The sequence below is a fragment of the Heterocephalus glaber genome, unplaced genomic scaffold, assembly GCF_053883595.1.
Source record: "Heterocephalus glaber isolate CG9 unplaced genomic scaffold, H.glaber_assembly_v1.0 deba00000613, whole genome shotgun sequence".
NCBI classification, from domain to species: domain Eukaryota; kingdom Metazoa; phylum Chordata; class Mammalia; order Rodentia; family Bathyergidae; genus Heterocephalus; species Heterocephalus glaber.
Genome location: NW_028258152.1, coordinates 1,071,396 through 1,091,098, shown reverse-complemented (window position 1 = coordinate 1,091,098; position 19,703 = coordinate 1,071,396). Strand labels below are relative to the sequence as shown.

General features: G+C 41.3%; 1 protein-coding gene across 8 annotated transcripts in view; it reads left to right on the top strand.

Annotated features, from left to right (window-relative positions):
• The window catches only part of Tmem131l (transmembrane 131 like), a 173,702-nt gene that overhangs the window by 61,166 nt on the left and 92,833 nt on the right, over positions 1 to 19,703 (top strand). For all 8 annotated transcript variants that reach the window (XM_013067229.3, XM_013067228.3, XM_013067227.3 and 5 more), the window contains 4 exons: positions 1,147 to 1,215; positions 5,660 to 5,783; positions 6,967 to 7,083; positions 7,556 to 7,666. In XM_013067229.3, the coding sequence (XP_012922683.2) occupies positions 1,147 to 1,215; positions 5,660 to 5,783; positions 6,967 to 7,083; positions 7,556 to 7,666 (421 nt within the window). The remainder of the gene's footprint in view (positions 1 to 1,146; positions 1,216 to 5,659; positions 5,784 to 6,966; positions 7,084 to 7,555; positions 7,667 to 19,703) is intronic.

Genomic DNA, 19,703 nt, shown 5'->3' with positions numbered 1-19,703 from the left:
TAGTGTGGTGTAAGTGAGAGGAGAAGTGGACAAGAGCCAAGCAGATGGAGACTAAGGCGTCACCTTTATTACTAACACGGGTGCTGCTGGAGAAAGGATAAAGGAGACCCAGATAAGCCCTCACTGAGAAAGGACTTCTAGGACGATAGAGGAGCGGAGCTTGGGGAGACGCAGAAAGCGGAAGGAAGAAAAGATGGCAGCTAAAATTCTAACGAAGTGACTTTGGGACCAGTTCTTTGCTGTCTGCACTGTTTTGTATCTTCAAGAAAAATGGGACCCTGGAGAGGGTCTGGCTGAAGGTTACAGATGTTCCTGTTGGCCTACAGGCCTAAACTTCAGTTGGCCTGGGCTGGCTGGACCAGCTTGGTTGAGGGCTACTTGGTGGTAGGAGAAAATGGCACGATTGTATCTTAAAATCTTGTTTGCGTCTTTGAAAACAGAATGAGTATTACCTTTATGAGCCTCTCATGGATCATGTGACTGTTAAAATGGCAGCTTACAGTTTCTCTCTTTGTTTTTGATTGTATATTTTGTTCTATTATGTTTTTGTTTTACATATTTAGTTTTTTTTTTTTGTATATTTATTTGTGTTAATTCTGAAGAAAAGTCACAATAATGGTTGACAACTGAGGAAAATGTGACTTGTCATGTGAGCTTTTACGTGATTGTTATCCTTAAAAACACAGACTGGCAGAGGCCTCACTCACCCTTCAGGAGCCCTGCGGCCTGCCGTACTGGCCTCTCCTTGCTATCGGTGGTGTCACACAGGCCTCCTCTCAGACCTACTTCAAATGTGTGCCGTTTCTTGGTTTGGGGGTTATTAAAATAGCCATGTTACTTGAATTCATTTAGAAATGAAGTCTGTGAAACTTAAATTCATTGCTGTTTCTGTCTGAATGCTGGCAAAAGCTTTGATATACAGTTAATATAACTGTAATCTAAGTGTTTCTTAAATTTTTAACAACTCTTGAATTATAGTCAACTTCTAATAATTCAGTGTTATCATTTCAAATCTAGTTTAGATTGATCTGTAAGTAAAATTATATCTCATGCATTGGTAGTTGCTCACCTAAGTATATTGCCTTAACCCAGCACCTAAATATTAAAACTACAACAAAAATTAATCTTTCTTTTTCTTTTTTTTAGCTTCTCAGACAAACATTTTACTGGAAAAGGCTTACATTTTCAGCCATCAGTTCTAGATTTTGGAATACAGTAAGTATTCTTTCTTTATAATTAAAAAACCTCATTTTATTTATATTATATACTTTCAGCATATCTTTTCCCCTCCGTGGATTTTTTGAGATGGGGTCTCTCTCTGTAGCCCAGGCTGACCTCAAACCTACAGAGAACTGCTTGCTTCAGCTTCCCAAGTGCTGGGATTATAGACGTGTTCTTATATCCAGCTCAGCATATCTTTATATGATATAGACAGCATATACACACATATGTAGAGACATCGTTAAATTTTAGAATATTAAACCCAAGACTTAATAAAAAGTATTTGTATGGAAGAGGAGAGTTTAAGAGTTGTTTTAACCCTTTAATTATTATTATTTCTTGGTACTGGGGATCGAACTCAGGACCTTGCGCTTGTGAGGCAGGCAGTGGCACCACTGAGCTAAATCCCCAGCCGGCCCCTCTTTAATTATTTTTAAGTGGGGAGCAGTGCCAGGGATTGAACCAGGGCCCTGTGCATGCTAGGCAAGCGCACTACCACTGAGCCGAATCTCCAGGTTCCCTTGCTTTTAGTTCTTAATAAATATCCCTATACTGTTTTATAGTAATTGTAATTTAAAGGCAGTGTTAAGCCTTCATTTTTATGAAACAGAAACAACTCAGGTTATGTTATTAAAAACTAAATGCTGATTTTTTTTTTGGTACCGGAGATCGAACTCAGGCCCTTGTGCTTGCGCAGCAGGTGGCGAAACCACTGAGCTAAATCTCCGGCCCCTAAATGCTGATTTTTAAAAAGTTTTTAAAGGTAGATTGAGGTCCTGGTTTGTTTCTCCTTGCTGTGCTTTCAGGACTCACGGTTGCACAGTACAATAGAATTAAGACTGGCAGCTGAAGTGAAGTGGGGAGGGTAGTGCATAAGCTTCAATCACTGATTGTACTTAATGTGAGGAAGCAGAAATGAAGGAAATTGATCTGAGGGCCAGGTGAGACCTAGTCTGGGACTTGGAGAATGAGGGCAGTAGAGTGGGGAGCTCTGTGGACAGGAGGCAGCGTCTGGACCCTTGCATATGGCACAGCTTGAAATGTGCAAGTGTTATGCTCCCTGCATGCAGAATATGGCAGCGTTGAGTACAGTTCCAGCTCAGCATTTTCGAACGCAGGAGAAACTGTGTGAGGAGTAAAAGCTCTGCTTATGTCAGGAGCCTCAGCCAAATGGCTGAGCTCTTCAAAGTCAGGGAGAGCTTTTAAAAAAAATTCTTCTTTTGTTACTACATGTGTTTACATTGCTTGTGGGGAGTTGATACATTTTGAGTTAAAAACAAAGGTGCGAGGGTGAAGTGAGATGGTGCTGAGGAGCACCTGGGGTAGGTGTCGTCGCGGTGTCCTGTGTGCCTCCCTTTGTCGGTCTGGGCTCCTGATTGTCCAGAGCTTTGAGCTGCACTGGGGGAAAATGAACCCGAGCCCTAAAATGACTTATTGCGCTTTCAAGGGGATTCTGCGAGAGGATGAAGAGGTAAAGTGGTGAATGAAGGGAGTTTGCTGACTGCATGAGATTTGAGGTGCCTTTAAAAGATAATTATAAGCTGAATTTAACCTTGCTGATTTCAGATTTGGAGAGAGTACTTTGCTTTTGTGCAAAGCCTTTACTTAAAAAAAAGGAGGGCTACTTTAAAGAGCATATATGAGTATTATAGACCAGTAGATGTAATAAAAGAGGTGGTAGTAGGTACAGCTAGATTACAACAGTTCCATTTCATAGACTCTTGGCTGTGTACTATATTTAGGTCTTCAGTAACATAAAGATTCTGTAATCAGTTCACATGAATATATGTATATATTAGCTACAGTTATTTTGGCCTTGTACATTATTTGCTGGTCTGATAACTAGAAGGTTGTTGAGAGAATTTTTAGAGTCTTTGATTTGAGTCTCCTTTAGTTTTGTTTAGAAGGTACTCAATAGTTCACAATGTGTAATTGTCTCTCGTCATTTGAGTTTTATGTTAATCTTGGATGGCATTATTAATCTCTGTGCGTGTGTGTATTATTTTCAGGTACCTCCATTTGAACACGTGCCGCAAATGTGTCTGTACATTTGTTGCTGAGAATACAATTTTCCCAAGGTCATTTCATAGAAGTGGAAGAATAAATCTGATTTCTAAGCCAGTACTGTGCTGTTTTCATATTAGTGATATGTAGGCTACAAAAATCTCAGTAAGAACAAACTTTAGTCTAAATCTAAACACATCTAAAATTAGTCAGGTTTTACGTTACAGCAAATGGTATAATTTATAATCATCAGACTAAAATTTTAGCCAGAAGGTTCTCCTGATTTCTTTGCTCCCCTGGTTCAGCTTTTGTTTATTTTAGTATTGACCTTGGGCAAACCTCTTCCCTTTTCAGAGCTTTTAGTTTCCCTCTAGGACACAGAATCAGATTTCTCATTTTTCCTTCTGCTTGCTTCTTGGGGCTTATTTTAAAGGGTTAATATTTCTGCTGGTCCAAGATTAAAAGTGCTAACCATTTGTAAGAGATTTTAGTCATTCTTTTATAATATTAAGTTAATAGCATATCTTCCAGTTGTCACTGGTGAAGGAAATTCATATCCTCATAACACTTTTAAAAATAGAATTAAAAAAATAGGATAAAAATAGCACAGTGGTGGCTAGGCATCAGCCAGTGTTCCCTGTCCGTTGAGGGCTGATGGATGCAGTCACTAGACTCTGTAGCACTGCCGCTTTGCAGTCTTGTTTTCCATTTCTCTGGTAGACATTTGTGTTCTTTAAAGCTATAAATCATGTATTTCAATTATGTGAATTATGTCTAAAGGTCTGAGGATAAGTATTAATAACTCTGCTGATTGATTCATATTATCTACCTTAAACCTAAAAGAAGTAGTTCTTATTTAATTGCAGGAAGAAAGGCAAATATGAGCCTGATAATGAGGTAGGACTTTTTGAGGTGATCTTGTTTATGATAGTGTAAAAATTTTTAAAATTGCATTACTGAAGAACCATAAAAGAATCCAGGTTTTATCCCACTGAGGTGTGAGGTTATTTATAACTGGAATTAAAGATTTAGTTTTAAAATGCATATTGGATATGTTAAAACCTACCTTAATACTAAAACTAAGAGTGAAAGCTAGAGGGAAATTTAAAAGGATTTGATGGTAGTACTACACTATTTTGGAAATCCCACTGGATATGAGAGAAACAGCATGATGACATTTTTCCTTAAGCATACATTTTTGATACTGGAGAAACTGAAAGCCAGAGAAATGCAAGCATAGTGAATATGAACTTTTGCTTAGATTGGGGCATAGTTTTATTTCTGGGCCCTGCTAATGAGAGCTGTAGATCTGGACCTCTGCTTTTGAGAGTATTAAAACTAGGGAAGTGACTGCACCGAAGTTTTGCTGGCTCTCTGTTACACCCTGACTGAACTGGGTGAATCTGTGCGGGGCAGGAGAATCAGATTGGAAAGACGAGAGAGACCGTGGTACCCACTTCCTGTTCTCTCGCAGCTCCTTGGACAACTGTAGCACCGGCAGAGTGTGCTGCTATCAAACATGGGTCCTAAGGCCTGGTTCGTTTAGGGTGTTTGCCCCACAGTGGAGATTGTTACTGGGAGGGCATGCAAAGTTTTGAAGTTAGGTAAAATCTTTTTGTACATGCATGTTTGTAGAGGGAGGAACCACCCCTTTTATTAGGGTTTTCTGAAAAGCTTGTGATTTAAGTGGTTAAGAACTGCTGCTGCCCAGCACTGCCTGGGCTTCCGTTTTTCTCAAGAATGGCTAAGAGCAACAATGAATTTTCCTTTTATAAGACCTAATAAAGTTTCTTTGTAAGTTGAAAATGCAACCCTTAAAAACACCTCTTTACAATTTATTACTCAGAAAACAAGCTCTAGGAAAGTAGGGTTTTTCTATGTCCGACTTTTTTTTTGATACTGGGGATCGAACTCGGGACCTTGCGCTTGCCAGGCAGGTGGCAGCACCACTGAGCTAAATCCCCAGTCCAGGTTTTTCTATGAATACAGTTTCTTATCTAAACATATTTTCATTTGAATGAGAGACTCTAGACAGAGAATGCCAGTATGTGCCAAAATGTGTTTTTTAAAACAACCATTTAACATGACTTGAATTCTTCCATCATAGAAACCAGTGGGGTATTACTGTGAGTTGGCATAAGTCATTGAAAAGAAAGTTTTGTTTTTGTACTTTTCTATTGTGGATTAAATATTTTATTACCAACAGAATTTGATAATTTTTGTTTTACTTTTTAATTAACATCAGTAGATTTCTGGGTTTAAAAATGTGTAGGTCAGGGATGTAGCTCAGTGGTGGAACTTATGCAAAGCCCTGGGTTCAGTCCTCTGTGGCACAAATTTAAAAATAAAAATGTGTGTGTGCACGCATGCACACACATGCGTGTAGTGATATTGATAACCACAAATATATTACTTTTTGTCTTTCCCCTCCTAGGCTCCTGGGACATCCTGCAGCAAAGATTCTTTATGCGTACAACCCTAGTAGGGAGAGCGAGGTTGTGGTGAACTCGGTGCTCACAGCTGCCAGACACTTTCATGTGCCTCCTGTGCACTGCAGGGTGAGTGTTGAGCTCCTGGAAACTGTGCTGGGGCAGGATGCCAGCTTCTCTTGCTTTCTTTGGCCGCAAGTTTGAACTTTGTGCCCTCTGTCTCCCCCTTTTCTGCTATCCAGACTTTTCCTTCTGTGTGTTTGCTTCCGCATGCATTTTTTCAGTTGTTCATTTTAATAATTTTGGTCTCTCTAGATAGCTACCTGGAAGAAAACTTTAAAGAAACTGTATAGCAATGGATATGTATTCAGTATGCTTTTATCATAAAGTTTGTATTTGTCTTGAAGTTACTAGAAATGCTGAGGCATTTAGTAACTAATACAACTTTACGGTCAGGAACTCTCTCACCTCTCAGATCTACTAAGAAAGTTAGGACTTCTTTCTAAATGTAAGACTGAACAGTGAATGGTTCCTTCTAAAGCTAAGTTGCACCACAGTGGAGGAGCCCAGGACCTAGTCTCCTAAGAGCTTTTTCAGTAGTCTTTGGCTATAAACAAGTTCACCATGGTGCTTGAGCCACTGGTGGTACCTGCATGACTGTCCCATCAGGCAGCTTTTTATTGATTTTATTAGTTAAAAGACTGATAAAAGTGATTAGCTCTGTTTGTACCACCTGTGGTACAAGTTGCCTGATGGGACCATCATGCATGTATGCTGGTGGTTCAAGCCAGCGGGAACACATGTTAATGAAAGTCTTAATTGCTGGTAAGCTTTTACTATACTTATCTTGTTTTCTATGCCTGATAACTACGAATTTTTATTGAATACTAGGACAAAGGAAATGTTGAAAGGGGGAAGCCCAGTATTTGGTTTGTGATAGTCTGAACAGGTAAACATTGACCCTGATTTTCATCACACTTCAACATGTGTATACCTTGGTGGTTCTCTGTGTTTAAGTAGAGGTACAAGTGTGTTGGATAACAACAGTGGAACATGTGGGTGTGGAGGAGGAGGGAAAGGAAGGAGATTGAACTCTTGATTCCAAACTAAAGCAAGATGACTTGGCAGCTAGTTTGCTCTAAGTCAGTGGTATTTCCTTAGATTATTGCGTGTTGGTCGGTTTGAGGGTACTCAGGGATTCATGATACACATCAAGGCTTCAGATTATGCAGAAATTGTCAGAAAGTCTGCAGAAGACAGCTTATCAAAGGAGGCCATTCCAAATGGCTGATTAGGTGTACCTTTCTTTCAGGTAATTCCAGCAATGGGGAAAACTTCCTTTAGAATTATTTTCTTACCTACTGAAGAAGGAAGCATTGAAAGTTCTTTATTTATTAATACTTCTTCATATGGAGTCCTTTCCTATCATGTAAGTAACTTTCCTTTTGCCACATAATTTGGTTGTGCTCAGGAGTGCAGTCTCATAGGCTCACTATTCATATCATTATTCGTCGGCAAGGGAACGTGAAGAATCTTGTTGATATTCACAAAACTAGTTGGGAATCTTTACCTTAAGTGTGGTACGTGTGACATCTTCAAAAGCACGTGCCATCGGGTAATTTCAGAGCCAAGATCAGTTGTTTTTGTGGTGAATTCTTACCAGGTCCATAAAACATGAGGTCCTGCATCAGACGAGTTGTCCATTTGTGAAAAAGATGTGCTCGTAGAGAGCAACATTGAGCTGAAATACAATACTCATCATCGTTTTTGTAGACACAGATGAGTGCTAGCTGGGTCAGCGGTGCTGTGATGGCCATGCTGATTCCCGGGAGAGGCAGTTGAGCATGGCGGTGGGTGTGTTGTAGCAGCCTGACAGAGGAGCACCCTTTCTCTTTCTGCAGGTATCAGGAGTTGCCACTCGCAGGATCTCTACAGAAGGCTGTGCAGAGCAGCTGCCAGATGCTTATTTTCTGCTTCCACAGGTCCAGAGCATTCAGCTTTCACAAACACAGGTCATTTTAATAGATTTACTTTCAACAAACTTTATAGCCCTTTTCCATTTATATATCTTTGGCAGGGTATGTACGGCTCTTTGTTATATAGTCAGAATTGGGGCTTTACTATTTTCTGGTTTTTGAAAAATCCTAAGATCTAGAAATATGTTTGAAAAGTGTTGGTGGAATCCACATTTTTTTTAGTTCTGAGGATCAAACCCAGGGCTTTGCTCAAGGTAGGCAGGTGTTCCACCACTGAGCTACACCCCAGGCCTACAGAATTCTTTTAAAGGGGTGTGTATCCAGCACTGATACTCTGTAGTTTGCTTAATCCTATTGTTGGTCATTTGGAATGTTTCTAGTTTTTCATTATTTTACCATTAAGCCATGTACCTATTTTATAAGTTTCTTTAGAGAGGAGCAACTATAGTTATAGACTATGAACCGTTTCTTAGAGCTTGTGAAATGTTGCTAGGTTGCTTTTCAGGAAGACAGAACTACCAAGGGTGCTGGTAATGCGCGCCTTCAGGAATGTCTCACTGTCTTTTCCCTTTCTCTGCTTCCCTAGTTCTGCCTGGTTGTAGCTTAGTGGGAAGAAACATTTTGATGTACTAAAAGTATAATGATAAGTTGAAATTCTTTTAAAAATACATTTCATGAATAGCTTTTCAGGTTGGCCACTTTTCCCTTTGATTATCTGTATTTCCTTGTAACTGTGGATAACTTCTTAGGAACTAAAAAAAACCCTCTTGAATATACATTATATACATTAGTATTATAAACCTTACCTCTTTCTTTCTGATTGGTAAAGAAAGAACATTGTTTAGAATCTGCGGTCAGTAAGAGCAGGGCTCTTGTTCATTTGCAGTTTTGTTGAGCCTCTGCTCCATGCCAGGTCTTCGGAGCTCACGTTCCAGTGGGAGAGACAGAATTAGGGACCTGTAATGCAATGTCAGGGCGATTTGTCGATAGATATATGATTTTAAGGATTTTTAATGATATTTCAGTTTTAATAAGATTGAACAGTTCCTCCTCTTAGGAGTTATGTTTTGTTTTGTTTTGTTTTGAGGCAGGGCCTCACTATGAGATTCAGTCTCACTCTGTAGCCCAGGCTGTCCTTGAACTCGTAGTATCCTCCTGTCTCAGCCTCCCGAGTGCTGGGATTACAGGTGTGCACCATCATGCTTAGTTCTTCCTAGGATTTTAAGGAAGATTTCTTTTCTTTCTTTTTTCGTTTCTTTGAGAAAGAATTTTTATTTTCCTAGGCTGGTCTTGAACTCCTGTGCTCAAGAAATCCTCTGGCCTCAGCCTCCCAAGTAACAGGGATAACAGGCACCCAAGGAAGATTTCTTTTAATGTACACATGTGGGTTTAAGTACTAAAGCCAATGAGAATGTATTGAGAGGTCTCAAGCAGGGGACTGATGTGCTCTCACTTAGGGTTTTGGAAAAGGACCAGAGAGGGCTCCAGTAGTAAGTTTCATTTGCATATGCTCGCTGCATGGGTTTCAGCACAAACATCGTAAGCCCCATTTCAGTGCTGTTCTTCGGCAAATAGAGGCGGTTGAAAACGAAGAGTTTCTCTGATGATAGAAGTCAGGGCCTCTGCGTGCCAGGTGGCCTGTTGGCAGTGATCTGAAGCTAAAGTAGAGGTGGGTGCTGCGTGTCCCTAGCTGGGGTTAATGTGAGCTCATGTGGAAGGAAGGGGTAGAGGAGCAGGGCCTGTAGTCCTCGGCACTGGGGCAGCCTGCTTCCCCCGCATCTTTTCCCTCTGCGGTGCTCAGGGTGCTCAGTGTTCTGCCCCTCGCCCCGAACAGAGGTTGGACCAGTCGTCACCTGCAGAGAACCTCTCCAGCCCAGCCACCCGCCTGGGGGGAGCTGTAAACTCTCCCAGCCTCAAACAAGCAGCTTGTCGAGGCATTTTCAGAAGCCTGGGGATTCAAAACCAGCCCTTACCGTGGTGGCTGCGCGGCCTTTTGTGGCCTGGTGGCTTGTGCACACTCACTCACACTCTCCCTTCCTTCCCTTCCCTTCCCTTCCCCTCCCCTCCTTCCATCCCTGGGCCAGGGACGGAACCCAGTGCCCCCGCTGCCAGCGCGAGCACACTTTGCCACTGAGCCCCGGCTGCCGTTTCCAGCCATGCTGCGCCCTGGGATCTCCTGGCTCCTTACCTGGGACGGTTCTCCTCCCACCTCGGGTCCTTTTCATCTTTGGTTTCCTCAACCTCCCCTCCCTTTCCTCTGATTGAGCCCGTTTCGCCTTTCCTCATTCAGCTCATCATGGACTCCCTGTCTTCTTCCCAGTTGGGTCCAGGACCTTTGTTAGATAGAGATAGAACCGCACTCCTCCTGGAACATCAGGAGCCCGTACTTCATTGCTACTGCATCTCACTGCGTGGGATTTACACTCCAGGAAGGTGGCTGCCAGTCAACTGAAGCGCTCCCACTGTGCTCGCTGCACCTTGCCCAGTATGTGGGGCCCAGTGAAGCTGGCTGGGCCCAAGGCAGCTCCGCGGGTCTCCTCACAGGCTCAGGTTCCTGTCGCTCTCACCCTGCAGCTTGCTTTACTGGTGACTTTCCCTTTCTTGAGCTTCGTTTCTGCAGTAGGAGATGGAGGTCGAACATACCTGTTCCCCAAATCTGAAATCCAAAATGTTCCCAAGTCTGAAAATTTTTGAGGTTGACATGATGCCACAAAGTGGAATGTTCTATACCTGACCTCGTGTAATGAGGCACAGTCAGAACTCAGGCACGTTAAACCTTTTCTGAAATCAACTTCAGGCTGTGTGAATAAGGTGTGTAGAAAGCATAAGTGAATTCCATATTTATACTTGGGTCCTAGTCCTAAGATATCTCAATATGTATATGCTAATATTCCAGAATCTGAAAAAAAGGCCAAATCCAGAATACTTCTGGTCCTAAGCATTTAGGGGAAAGGAAATTCAACCTGTATCGAACTCCGTTCATACTGAGTTATGATCTACATACCACAGAATCCACTCTTAAAAAACTATAGTTCAGGCCATGTTAATCTGTAGTTCCAGCACTCTGGGAGGCTGAGGCAGAAAGACACAAGCTCAAGCTCAGCCCGGGCAGCTTTGCAGTTTAGGGAGACCACGTCGCCAGATAAAAAGGGCTGGGAATGTAGCTCATTGTGCAGGCCCCTGGGTCAGTCCCCAGTACCGGGAACAGAACCCAGAGAAACAAACTACAATCCAGTGGTTTTTAGTATATCCACAGAGTTGTGCAGCTATCACTGTGGTCTAATTTTAGAACATTCTCATTGCATCAGTCCACTCCCTAGCGACCACTAATTTATCTTCTGTCCTTGCGGGTTTGTCTATTCTGAGCATTTCATATAAAGGAAATGTGTGGTCTTTTGTGATTGGCATTTTTCCTTCGACATGTTTTCAAGTTTTATCCATGTCTTTCATTCATGTTTATTGCCAAGTAGTTTTCCATTGTGTAGGCATACCTCCTTTTGTTCAGCCATTCATCAGTTGTAGGCATTTGAGTTGTTTCTACTTTTTGACTTTCATGAATAATGTAAGTTTGTGTAGCTGTGTCTTTCTATTGGTGTGTACTTAGGAGTGGAATTTTCTAGGGCTCTTAAGTTTGAGGAACTGTCAAACTGTTTCTAAAGTGCTTACGCCTGTTTACAGTCCCACAGCTTTGCTAGCCCTTGTCTTCCAGTGGTGTCTCGTGTGGGTTTGATTCACATTTCTGTAATGACTGATGATTTCAAGCATCTTTTCCGATGCTCATTGACAATTTATATATCTTCTTGGAGAAGTGTCTGTTCATATCCTTCCCACTCTAAATTGTGTTTGTGTTTTTATTGGCAAGAAGCAAAAATTCTTTCTCTTGGATATCAGACCTTTATCAGGAACATGATTTGAAAATATTTTCTCCTGTTCTTCAGGTTGTCTTTTCATTTCCTTGAAGGTGGCTTTTGACATTTACAAAAGATCTAAATTTTGATGAAGTCTAATTTACCTATTGTTTTCTTTGGTGACTTGTGGTTTTAGTAGTATATCTTAAAAAGGCCTGAGGTTATGAAGATTTACTCCTGTGTTTTCTTCTGAGAGTTTTATAGTTTACATTTAGGTTTGTGACCCATTTTGACTTTAAATTCTAGAATCTTTAGTGTATTTTAGAACGAGGTAGGGTCCATATCTGTGTGATATCCAGTAGTGCCAGTACCATTTGTTCCAAAGGCAGTTGCTTCCCCCATTAAATTGTCTTCTTATCCTCTGTCAGCCTTGCCGGCTTTTGCTCCATTCCTAGCTGTGGAGTCTCTCCTTCATTTTTTATTTATAGTAGAGTATATAGGTTTAGTTAAGTCACTTCCTAAGGCTGCCCTATTAGTCAGCAGATAGCTACTGAACATTATTTCTTGAATGTTTCAGTAAGCAACAGGGCTGCGAACACCACACAGGGTCCCTCCTCTTGCAATGAATGGATTTCTCGGTTGTAGATAGAGCTGACTTTTGGGGGCTGACTTGTATTAGAAACCAGTATTTGAAAACTTAAATATCAAAAAGTATCTCTTAGAAGACAGTTGATTTCAATTCTTTCATTTCAACTGTGATTCAGAAAAAGAAATGTTCAGGTACTTTTCAAGACTTAGCTACACCGAAAACCAAAAACTTAAACCTGATTATGCCTTTCTTTTTGTTTGTTTTTTAAACTTCTAAAATTTTAATGTATTGCAAATAGATATTAATAAAGAAAATATAAAAAAGTGTTCTCTGAAAAAATAATAATTACAGAGTAGCAGTGGTTGATATACTGTGTATCAAGATCTTAAAAGAATGGCCAAAATGTTACTCAGAATACAAGTCATAGACAAAAAAGATTTTTATATAGAAGAAACAAGCAAATAAAAAGAACTTTTTTTTCAGCGCACAACAGAAATTAGTAGTATAAATAAAACAAATTAGCATTTATCTGAAAACACTTTTTAATCAACAGAGTAGATCGGGAGAAATTCAAACGTAGTTTGGATTTTTTTCCCCTGTTTTTATTGTTTGTTGGTACTATTTAGATGATTATGCCATTCTTAAAAAAATCCTGGCTGGCAAGGTATGGGGGCGCCTCCCTGTAATCTAGCACTCCAGGAGGCTGAGGCAGGAAGGTTACAAATTCAAGTCCACCCTGGGCAATTTAGCAATTTAGTGAAACCCTAGCCTAAAATAAAGAACTTTGTTTTGTTTTGTTTTGTTTAGTACCAGGGATTGAACTCAGGACCTTGCACTTTCGAGGCAGGTGGCAGCACCACTGAGGCACATCCCCAGCCCAAAATAAAGAATTTTTTAAAAGGCTGGGGATGTAGCTCAGTGTGAAGGCCTTGGTTCAATCCCTAGTACAACCCCCCCCCAAAAACCTTGACTTTAATATTTCTGCATTTAACAGCATATGTATATGGTATGACATAATATGTTATATTATATAATATTTAATACACGCATATGTCCCTTGTGTTTTAAGTGGATGTCACCTGTCCTCAGGAAGGAAGTCTTTATTTTGGTATACTGTCTTAGGGTTTCTACTTTCTGCTCTAGTCTGGAAGCCATCATCAAGGCAAGGGGCTGCTGCTTGAGGAGGTCAGGAATCGGAGAGTCTGTCTGACAGAAAGCCAGAGAGCAAGAAGGTTTCGGCTGGAATAAGTAACCCAGTGACTTGCCTTTGTTTTCTCAGTTCCATGTGCAGAAAATAACTTTATTTATTTATTATTTTTTGGTACTGGGGATCAAACTCGGGTCCTTGCGCTTTTGCAGCAGGCGGTGAAACCACTGAGCTAAATCCCTGGCCCTAACTTTATTTTGTTTAGGAACAAAATTTGAAGTTGAAAGAAGAAATAAAATTGTTTTATGTGTGTCAGTTGAATAATGAAAAAGAATACAGAGACTAAGATGGCAATGGCATCCTAAAAGTATTTTCAGGAAAGCAATAGGTGCATACAATTTTTATATTTTTTGTGTGTGCATAGGTAAAGAGTGCAGACTGATTATATGTCCAGGTCTGCCTTACATTTGGCTCTAAATAGAATTGGTTTTTATTGTGCTTCACTGAGTATTTCAAATTCATCTGGCTGCAGCACCGAAGGATGAGAAGTAACCCCAAATGTAAATAGTCTGGACAGGGACGGCTGCAGAATTTGGAGGTGCTGTTTGACTCTCCCGTCGGTGAAATGCTAACTGGAGAACACCCAGCAGAGTATTTCATAAAACTATGAGCATGGACCAGAAAACGCAGATGTGCTTCATGCCATTTGCAAATCCAGCGGACCCCTCCTGAGAAGGGATGTTGGGAAGAGTCAGAAAGTGACGTGGACCTGCGTGCGACGTCGCGATGTGTGTGAACCCGGAGGCTGTGCAGTCGCCTCGTGTACCCGGGTTCTGGTCCTGCGGCCTTGCTGCAGGATGCTGAGTGGCTGGGGCTGGAAGGCAGCGCCTGGAGCCAGCACCCCACGAGCCCTGTTCGTACCCTGTCTCCCGCTTGAATATCAGCTTCATAGTGCAGGGGCTTTGTCTGATCCCCGACCGACAGTTAGGTGCTCATTTAATATGCGTCGTCATGTATGAATGAAAGTTACTGTTCCTACACATCTAGAGACACATTCTTTTCCAATGAGGCGAGAGAGCATGGAATGTACACGGTTGCAGGGAGACTTGAGAGAGGGCTAGAAAAAGTGTATAAATAAGTCATGACGGGGAGCTAGGACTATACGGGACTTGTGAGCCCTCAGGTCCAGTTGCACTAATAGGAATAAGAGATTTATGTTCATACCGAAAAGAGAGCATTGATGGAGGGTCGAGGGGTTGTCGTGAATCTCTCAGGTGTGGGGGATTGTCATTGGCCTTCCTCAGAATTGTTTCTTGAGGTCGCAGTGAGAAATCTTAGGTAATCAGAATGTGTTGGCTGTCTTAAGCTTGCAGCTCGCTATAAATGACCTCCTGTGGATAGTCTATTGCAGCAGTTGGTCATTCCTTAAGCTGTTAAAAGATTTAGAGAGCTATGGCAAAAATCAGATTTAAATATGCTTTAAGAACATCACAGGTGTTTTGTTTTTCTAAGTTCTTTTATTGGTACATTTTAGGTATACAATTCATTTACATTTGTCATTGGGTGCTTGTACCTGTACGTGATGTATCTTGGTTCTTATTTTTTCCCCATTCCTGTGCGCCCTTCACCCCCTCCGCCCTTCCCTATTTACATAGACATAATTTCCATTTTTTTTCTTTTCTCAGTTTTTCCTTTCCCTCCTTTCCTTTCCCCTTCCCCTCCCTTCACCCCTTTGTCTTTGGACCTTTTTTCCTATTTCAAATTATTAGTTATTCATTTTAATCATTTTAACCCTTATTTGCACTGTTGGTTTCTCACACTAGTGAAACTATTAGGTATTTACACATGTGTGTCCTATTTATTTCACTTAAGAGGATGGCCTTGATATACATCCATTTAGCTATAAATGTCTCTAGTTTCTTGTTCTTTATGGCTGAGTAGTACTCCATTTTATAAAAAAACTACGTCTTCTTTATCCAGTTTCCAATTGATGGGCACTTGGGCTGCTTCCAAGCTTTAGCCATTACAAACTGTGCCGCTATAAACATGGGTGCACATATATCACTGTGGTATGATTCTTTTCATTCTTTTGGGAAGATCCCCAGTAGGGGAAGAGCTCGGTCAAATGGGACCTCTAGTCCTAGTTCTTTGCGGTATCTCCATACTAATTTCCACAGTGGTTGCCCCAGTCTGCGCTCCCACCAGCAATAGAGAAGGGCTCCTTTCTCCCCACAGCCCCACCAGCGTTTGTTATTGGTTGATTTCTTGATAGCAGCCATTCTTTGTGGGGTGAAGTGGAATCTCAGTGTTGTTTTCATCTGCATCTCTTGAATGACCAGCATCACAGGTGTTTTTTGCTAGGACTGCAAACTGGAGAAAAATGAATAGCTTGCCTGAGGTCAGCAAACCAGTTTCTTTCCTAAGTTGGTCTGATTCACGCCTGTGTTCCTGACACTGGGCAAGTCTGCCAGTTGTCAGGGGTGAGGTGAACCTCTGTGATGCTCTCTGCAGAGCCAAAACTCAGAGTCACAGTGTGGCTTTATTAATGCATCCCGGAGAGGATATTGCTCCCTACTTTGCTCTCCTTTGCTCAGAGAGCATAGATGTGGGGACTGGTCAAACAAAACAAGTCCATTTTATTTGATATTTTTATAGGGGAAGACCTGTGTTAATATTTGACATATCACATAGATTGTGACTAGTTCTACCTTTAATGTTTAAGTTTGTTTTTTGAAATAACAAAAATGTTTATCTTAAACTAGGTACCAGCAAATAAGGCTTTTTTTAATATTATGCGCTCATCTTGGTCCTTTTTATTTGTAGACATTACCCATTCATATCTGATCTTTGCACTGTTTTTTTCCTGCTCCGTTTAATTGGATTAAATGGCTTAGTTAACTCTCCCGCTGAAAAGAAGAGTACTATATATATGTGATTAATCTTTGGTCTAATTTCTTGTTCAGTGGAGAGGAGAGTATACATTTTCATTCTCTTTGCTGCAGATGTGGGTCTGCTGTTGGGAAGAGAGTAGGTGTTATGGTCTGCATATCTTCTCCCTCCCCCCCCATATGTTGAAATCTGAACCCCAATGCAGTGGCACTAAGAAGTGGGGTCTTAAGGAGGAGATTAGGTCCTGAGAAAGGAGCCCTCATCAGCGGGTTCAGTGCCTTAAATAAAAGATCCTGAAGGAGCTTATTCACACCTTCTGCCACGTGACACATAGAAGGAGCCACTTATGAGGAATGGGCCCTCCCCACACTCCAGATCTCCTGCCACCTTGAGCTGGCACTTTCTAGGCTCTAACACTGAGGACAATAAAGTTCCTTTGTTTATCAGTTGCCCAGGCTGTTATTTTGTCTTAGGAGCTCACATGAGTTAAAGTAGGGCAACAAGAAATGTTAGATTGCTGTTTTCTTTCCTCTCCTTTCCCCTTTCATCCTTGCATTTAATTGTTTTTACCTTCCCAGAGAGAAAATTCCTAGCCAATGAAAAGTCACCATTCCCACGGATCTGAATGGAACTTGGAGGGGCCTCAGCTTTTGCTGCATCTTGTCATCATTTGTCACTTAGCTTGCTGTGCCAGTCATTCTTTCTCCAGTCTAGTCCACATGTCACTCTGTTGCCACTGATACCTCCTCCTCCTTTTGTTTTTTTAAGGCGAAAGGTTTATTTTGGCTCACATTGATACCTTCCTTAACACAACTAGTTGTTACTGTGTTGGTTGCTGGTTTAGCTGGCTCCTCTTTTGCTTACAGAAGCAAGTCCAGGCTCCTTAATTGTGCATCCAGATGGTCCCCTTTGTGACTGGAGCCTGACTTCTCTCTCCAGCCTCAGCCTTCCTACCTCTTTCTTCTGAACTCTGGCCTGACAAACCTCCCATCCTTCCCAGAACGTGACAACCCTTTTTACTAGCTCACCCTCATAGGCTTGTACCCCGTTCTGATTACCCTTCTAATCCCATCCTGGAAGACCCCGTTCAAACATCAGCTCCTCCAGAACTCCGGGTTCCAAGGTGAACCTGTGGCCTGGTCTCTTGGCGCTAGGTCCGTGCCCTGCTGTGAGACTGGTACCTGTTGGTGTCCCCTCCTCTGCTCTGCAGAGCTCTCTCCAGGAAAGGACCTGCTGCCCCTTCGTTTTTATAACCTTTATGTCAACTCAGTGCTTAGTACATTGAAGGCCCCCAGAGTTTTAAATAGATAGATGAGTCCGTGGGAATCTGTGTTGAGATCTCCAAATAGCCTGCTAGATTTGTAGAACTTTTCACCACATCAGCTGGTTTTTGACCTTCAGCAGATTTACTTCCAGGGGAGGTGGTATTGTTCTGATTTTAGAAGCTGTAGAAAGGAGTTAGAGTTTGAATTACTTGGTGGAGGTCAAGAGCAGAGCCAAGGTTGGCAGTACCGCCCTAGTATGCCATTACATTTCTCCAATGTAGTAAATGTTGTGGCTCTCATATCCATTAATTTAATCATTCATGATCTAGGAATGATAAGTGCAAATAAAATGTTCTTTGCAGTATTTTTATTTATTTATTTATTTATTTATTTATTTATTTATTTATTTATTTATATTTTGGCACCGGAGATCGAACTCGGGTCCTTGTGGTTTCGAGGCAGATGCCGGAACTACTGAGCTAAATCCCTGGCCCTGCAGTATTTTTATTGTAACACAAAAGTAGAGGCAGCATAAAGGTCTAAAGTAGGAAAGAATTGTAAATTGAGTTATCATCATAGCAGAATATTAATTAGTTCTTCCAGATTATAATTCTGGTGCCCTCGTGGAAGTATCTGACTGGTGAGTAATACATAAGCTTAGACTCTTAACTATAATTATTGGGGTACAGAATGTAAATGTAGTTGAATTAGACCCACGAGAAAGCAGAAATCTGTTTTTTAACATTTTCTGTAGTGTCTTGTTGGATCCAAGCTATTAAGATTTTGGAGAATTTTATATAATTTATTTGGGAAAAATAGAATGTTTGGAATTGGCATTATCTTAGTCTCTAACATTGTATGGGGTCACTAGTTGTACCTTGCCTGAGAGATTTAAAATAAATTATTAAAATGTAATATAAAACAACATGGGAAACGTAGAGAACTTTTACGTTAGAGGAAAACCCATGACATAGTTAAAGTGATTGTGTGTGTTTGTGACCATAGTGTATTATTGAATAGTTTAAAAGAGAGATTATCTCCTCAGAATATTTTGCGATTATAAGAAATTATGAGGTTGTAAGGAAACATGGGAACCCTGAAGAAATGAAAAGTAGAGGAAGGTGGAAAAGAGAGATTAGATTTGATCACTGCCTGCTGCAGGAACTCTGCTAATATGTGCAATCAATACATGTTAATAAAAAACTGCAAGACCAGTCACACTTGGCAAAGGTTGCCGTAATTAATATTTTGTTGTCTCCTTTCAGTAGTTTTTCTGATGTGTGTGTATAGGTGAGTGATTCCCTCCCCAGCCACGCTATCCTGTTGCTGGGTGTGTAAAGGAGAGATTATCTCTGTGTATTATGTGTGATGGCGAATACCTTGAAGACCAGGAGTTCCTAACCTTTAAAATTGGCACGGCCTTTGCCTCTGGTGTGTGATGTTGGACCCTTCTGCCTGGCTGCCGGGGACAGGTGCTGGGCAGGGACCTAAGGAGCCTGCCAGGCTTGGGGGAGGGAGCTGGGCCCTAGCTGCGCTTCCCTTCCCAGGTGCTGATCCCTGTCAGTTCAATGTGGTGACAGGGAGCAGGAGCCCTGCCAGCAGTGCAGGGAGGAGGGTGGGCTCCTTCAGTCCTCAGTCAGGCTGCCGGGCGGGAGGAGGGAAGGGCACCTTTCTCCCTGACTATTGAGTCCTGAGAGCGGAGCTGACCCAGGGCCTGGAGCTGGAGGGCAGAGGACAGAGGTTATCAGCTTTTGTAGCTGTCTGGATTCCCTGACTCTTACATGATGAGTTAACTTAAGAAACAGTTTCCTAAGTGTGATAGCTGAGAGCTCCTACAAATACATATGTTGTCATAATACATTTAGTAACTTTCTTTGCGTGATAGTCATTTGATCTTTTTTACGTGAAAACAATGGACTGTAAACTATAGAAAATTACTGTATATCAGGTTAATATAGATTAATTACTACTTAATTTTCTCCTACCAACTGCCTCTGGATATAGTTTTTTTGCCTGAATGTCCAAAAATGTTTCTCTATTATCACTTCAAGTGAAAATGATTCTGTGAACTGGGACAGAGGAGGAAGGGGTAAAATTACTTTGAGGCTGTATACACCTTTCAGGTGTATATGAAGCTTAAATGAATTTCATGGTTAAACTTGAGTCCCATCCCCAAAATACCACTGTATTTATGTGAATATTCCAGAATTTTGAAAAATCAGAAACACTTCTAATCCCAAGCATTTTGAGACAAGGGATACTCAACCTGTATAATACGAAAAAGGTCCTGTTTTGATGTATGTTTTCTTTTACTAGGTTATAAGCTCTAGCAGGA